The 5,653-nt window shown below is 37.4% G+C and overlaps 1 protein-coding gene across 1 annotated transcript; it reads left to right on the top strand.

Annotated features, from left to right (window-relative positions):
- Window positions 1-446: 446 nt before the first annotated feature.
- Window positions 447-5,040, top strand: LOC123550307 (E3 ubiquitin-protein ligase Midline-1-like). The gene is made up of 3 exons (XM_053545125.1): window positions 447-564; window positions 2,471-2,830; window positions 3,168-5,040. The coding sequence occupies exons 2-3, from the start codon at window positions 2,478-2,480 to the stop codon at window positions 4,348-4,350; spliced, it is 1,536 nt and encodes a 511-aa protein (XP_053401100.1). The 5' UTR covers window positions 447-564; window positions 2,471-2,477; the 3' UTR covers window positions 4,351-5,040.
- The last annotated feature ends 613 nt before the right edge of the window (window positions 5,041-5,653 follow it).

The raw sequence follows: 5,653 nt of genomic DNA, 5'->3' as shown, positions 1-5,653 counted from the left end.
TTTGTGTGTGTGTGGATGTTAGCCGTTTACAAGTATAGGGTTGTCAAAACAGCCTGAAATATAAAAGAAGCCGATCAGCTAGAGGGGTCGGGGGCATGCCCCCCCCAACCCATCCCCATGGAAAATTTTGACATTGAACACCTTTTCCATTGCAATTTTATATACAGTATACCCCTTATTTTTGGGGAAAATAATAAAATTAAGTTTTCTTAGAGGTAAAATTCTTTGTTTCTTTGAGATATTTAACATAAATTAACATGAATTACGTCGGGTCGTATGTAGCCCCCCCCCCCCCCCCCCCCCCCCGCTGTATCCGCGCATGAGATCATATTGGGGTATGTTTTCTAATGAGTGCGTGTGATAGTGGGGGGTGCGGAGCCCTTGCCCCTCTGGACCCGCGTGATACGTATGATTAATTTTTTCTATAAATAGAATAGATCTATGTAGTTTGCTCTATGTACGTGTGTGTATTATTTACACATTAAGCCTTTTAAAGACTTCAGTGATGTGAACACGGATAAAAAAAGTAGATCTACTTGTTTTCAAGTTATTTTGAAAACAAAGGTAGGACAAGATGTTATTATAATTTGTTTAAAACGAAAATGCTTCTGATTGTTAATTTACATATTGCTAAAAGAATAATACTTCCGCACGATAATTTACTAATAAACTTCGATAATGTGGCAGTTGACCTAAATACAATCGACACTGTTTATTTTCCGATACAGGTAAATCCAATAGTTGTTTTACAATGGATCTATGACGGATTACCATTGAACACTCTGGACTTATTGGACTCAACTGCCACATTATCAAAGCTTATTAGTAAACGACAGCATGTTTATATTATTGTTTGATTGTTATGCATCGTTGAACTCAAAAAGGTTGTCAATGGTAGAACTTGAGAGCAATGTACATGGGCGTAGGAGCGAGTTTAACTTTGGGTGGGGGGGGGGGGCAAACCTTTTTGACCGGCGGTGGTGGGGGGGGGGAGGGGGGGGGGGGAGTTAGGCGGCAAGGTATCCCCGGTGCATTATTCATGACAAAGCCTCAAAGCCTTGTACAGCTGGGCCAAATGGGCCATAGGCCCCCTCAAGCCTCTATGTTTTAGCAATCATTGAGTTAGTCGTATGATACACATACGACTACGCACTGAACTGTCTTAATATGTATTGTTCTAATTAAGTGTGCCATCTTTTTACATTCTTCTGTTGAAGCCCTGGACATACAATCAATTAGCGCTGCATTTGTCTAATTGTGATATAAAGTTGTGGAAATATCATTTCTCTTAAATGGACAATGAAAAAAAAATACATAACGTTTACATGCGTAAACAGGCTTAAGGGGGGGGGGGGGGCAAACTATAGTTTGCCCCCTCCCCCCCCTCCCCCCCAGCTCCTACGCCTATGATGTAATGTTATACAAAAATGTACAACTTGAGTGCAGTGTAATGTTATACAAAAATATTGTCTGTATTGAAACGTTTTAATAAAGAAAAATCGTAATTATCAAACATGTTTAACTTATCGTTTGAGTTATCGTGCGGGATTTATATATCTATTTATCATCAACCTACCTCAACATGAAAACAATGGAGACAAACAACAGACTAGGTAGCCGGCTGTTCCGACGAAGCCCGTTGGACAAAATTACCAAGGTGCAAATATGTAGGGGTTTCATGATTTATTTCTGTTGTTACGAGGCCAAACGTACAAATAAATATTGCATTGAATTGATTTTGAAATTAGAATTCATTCTTGCGTGAGACAACCATTACCCTGTTAGTATGGGAAAATTCCCGTTCGGGAAACAGTCTATGGGTTTTTCCCTACTTCGGGAATAATGGCCATTTTCCTAATTAGAAAATTTGATTTTTTTTTTTGCTGAAATTATTTTAGGTCCTCCCGCCGACCCCCCATCCCCCCGACCCAAAAGAAAAAAAAACTGTAAGAGGTATAGTTTTGAAACTTTGCACAATCGTTTATCATTATAAGATGAGTAAGTAGACCCAAAACCATAACTCTAACCTACATTTTGACAGAATTATGACCCTTTGTGTACTTAGAAAACTTGATTTTCTGGGTTAAAATTTTTGTTTAGGACCACTTTACTTTAATACTATAAGACCATTACCTTTGAAACTTTGCAGATTTGTTTATCATCATTAGGTGAGTAGGTAGGCTAAGAGCCATAAGTCTGATATGCATTTTGTCTGAATATGAATTCGAAATCTTTTTTATTTACGTTTACATTGTAACATCCTCCTGTTTCGGGCCTTATAGGGATTGTGAGAAAACAGCTTCTAGGATTTCGATTAATGATATAGTGAATTTATGGTGCAGTAAATTCTGTAGGATACATATCTGATTGTGATATCTCTCATGTAGGTAGTATCTATCAAATCTTCTGTGTGGTTGTTCCAATGGTACCTTTATTTTGATAGATATTTTGTTTAATAATATACTTCCAGATTTTGAATGATGGCAGAAGGAGGATCCGATGATTTCACTTTAATACAATTTGGTTCGGACGTTGAATATGAATACACGTGTACTCCGTGTGCAGATGACGGGTGTAGATACGCTGCAATTTATTATTGCCGGGCATGCACGCAATGGCTGTGCTCGACTTGTACTAAATACCACAAGCGGATTTCTTCATCAAAGAACCACCACCTGTTTACCATAGAAGAAGTTCAGAAACAAGACAGCCATATGCTTCCATCTGTAGTTAAAGCAAAATGTCCAAAGCATCCAGAACGAGAAGTCGAGATGTATTGTGGCAATCATGATATGGTGTATTGTGCTCTTTGTGTGGCTAAAGATCATAGGTAAAGAATGTAGTAATACATTATGATTTGTTTGCATTTTGTACCAGAGATGGGACAAATAAAGTCAGGGATATTCACTATATCGCGGGGATAAACATCTTGTGACGAGGAGGTTCGGTCAGATGTTGATAGACATTTTCTACGAAAAAAAACAACGTTTAGGCATAAAATGATGACTACTTTTGTTGTCAATGTCCTGCTGTTATCTTAAAGTAATTGACATTACAGATACCTTATAGGTTGTTATACAAAATGATGAAATGTCAGTATTAGTTTCTTCTTCTACATCCATATATTTCAACACACATATAAATTCCATTCTTGTTTTCTTTGCTAGAGCTTGCTGCCAGGTAGAAGAAGTAGCCGACATTATCAACACGCACTTTAGTCAGTCTAAGTACGAAACAATAATTCATGAACTAGCTGAAATGCAAGTAAACTTAGACGCTCTTATAATGACAAAAGAAGAAAATATTGAACTGGTAAATAGTAGGAAAATGGAAATTTCAAAAGAACAACAGGACCTTATAAATCAAATGGTTTCTACCTTAAGACAGTTAAAGGTACTTTCAGATAATGAATTAGATGAAAAGCACATGTCCATGACGAAGAAGTTTCAATTGGAGATAGCTAACTGCCAAGTAGCGGTACGCGACGTTGAGAAACATAAAAATGAATTGATGAACTCGAAGCATTCTCCAGTCACCAATCGGTTTGTCAGGATGAAGTTGGCAGAACAGGTATCTACCCAATCGGGGAAGCTTCTCGCCTCCATCGACACTAAAGCTCAGAACTTGTCATTTGAAAGAAACAAAGTGCTTAGAGATACAGTAGTGAAATCCACATCGCTAGGACAAGTACGAGAGGATTTAGAAACTTCCAAAGATGCTTATTCTCAATCATATCAGGAGAAACGCAGATGGTTAACAATTGAAGCGAATGTGAGAGTCGATGCAGACAGAGGCACTTGCAATATTACCGATATATGTTGCCTTCCTGATGGCACTATTCTGCTCGCCGATGTAGACAATGAAAAAGTTAAAAGACTTGACAATGTGTATAATGTTCAAGATTATATAGATTTTGGGTCTGGCCCTATGGGTGTATGTTGCATAGGGGAAAACGAAGTTGCTGTCAAACTGAACAAGGACGAGATGCAAGTGTTGAGAGTTGGTAAAACAATGTCAGTTATAAGGACAATGTCTATAGAAGGTGGGGGCTACTATGGTATTGCATTTTGTACTAATAATATATGGGTATGCGCTGGCAGCTATGTAAATGTATATAGTGGTACAGGAATACTTCTTAAAAGATTAGAATGTGATAAATGTGATTCAGAAATATTTGAGGGAGAAACTCAAAACATATTTGTAAGTGATAACGATAATTCTGTATATATTGCTGATTACAGCGAACGTGTTCTAAAGTTTAACCAGTATGGTGAACTGAAGGGTACACTAAGTGACACAAGTCTCGTAGGGACATCTGCTGTGTGTATTTCTGAGGAAGGAACAGTGTAGCTGCACATGAAACGGGCAATATAGTTATGTTTAGTAAAGACGGCGAATCCCTCGGCAAAATTATTACATCCAAGAAGGAAATTGGCAAACCAGTCGCGTTATGCTTTGAAAAAAGAACAGGGAACTTGATAGTAGGATGTGAAAACTCTGATAACATAAAAGTGTTACAGAATACAATGTTTGCAAGTTAGTGTTTACATGTGCAATATGTATCACACTACGGAGCTCCAGACTAGACTTATGGTAGAGTCATAAACGTTTAAATTGCTTTATATCTAAAAGTTATCTGTAAATGGTCATAATATTTTAAAAGTAAGTTTTCGATTTTAAGAAACTGTAATAACTTACGAAGACACATTATATCGAGTGAAATACACTTACATCTTAATCTATTACAACTGAAGCATGTCGTTTCTGCTTTTTTTTTGTTTTTGAGATTGTCAGTTTCCACATAGCTATTTCCTCAAGTTATTGTTTCCTGTCAACAGATAAATTGATATTTTGAATTTACGATTAACTGGCACTTTTTTTTGGTTTTCACGTTTCGTGTTACAATGTGTAGGAAAATGCCATCTGGGTTCATTCTAAAATAAAGTATTACACTTTAACAGACTCGATCAAATTTTCCTGGATGAATTTACGTTCAGATCATTTCTAAAATGTTTTATAGATAGAATAAAGCAATGAACATTAAAAATAATCATTGGAATAGTTGCAATTGTACATGTTTCACTCGCAATGAGACACTTCCGTTTTATTCCCCTCCTCCCAACACACCTCCTAAAAATGCCTTATCAAAATCTGTAAAAACATATTAACTATCTATCTGAGTGAGAATTGCAATTGAGAACGATACACGCTGTACATTGACATAATGTGGCCAATACTTGGGTCATGTATTATCATTATCTTCAAGTAACAAAAACGTATGTTGCAGCTAACTGATAGGGGGCCGAGATTAACTTCAGTTTAGATGCAAACAGATCATTCGTAACTTGTATATAAGAGATTGTCAGCAGGCCAAGCGCCTGAAGTCTCACCTACGCCAATTTAGACAGTGTTGCATTTCTGTGACACAAGATGTACGGCCAAAGCAGGACATTGCCGAACGCGTTGTCCGTCTTTCAACTGCTTCTGTCTTGTCTGTATGGTTTGTTTCTATGGGGACCAGGCTTCGATGCTATATTCTAGCTGGCGTCTGATTAGGGACTGGTAAGTCATGAATTAAATGAGTTTTTAAGCTGACCTTCGCGTTCCTGCGAATGAAAGCTAGGGTTTGATTAGCCTTTATAAGTTTTTGCAT

Source organism: Mercenaria mercenaria, chromosome 6 (genome assembly GCF_021730395.1).
Source record: "Mercenaria mercenaria strain notata chromosome 6, MADL_Memer_1, whole genome shotgun sequence".
NCBI classification, from domain to species: domain Eukaryota; kingdom Metazoa; phylum Mollusca; class Bivalvia; order Venerida; family Veneridae; genus Mercenaria; species Mercenaria mercenaria.
The sequence above is the reverse complement of the archived record's forward strand: the minus strand, read 5'-3'. Positions and strand labels throughout refer to the sequence as shown.

Excerpts from the sequence above, each read along its gene's own strand:
- LOC123550307 (XM_053545125.1), top strand. The coding sequence starts at position 2,478 with ATGATGGCAGAAGGAGGATCCGATGATTTCACTTTAATACAATTTGGT. Across the intron at positions 2,831-3,167 it reads TGTGTGGCTAAAGATCATAG|AGCTTGCTGCCAGGTAGAAG; the intron begins GTAAAGAATGTA and ends TTTCTTTGCTAG.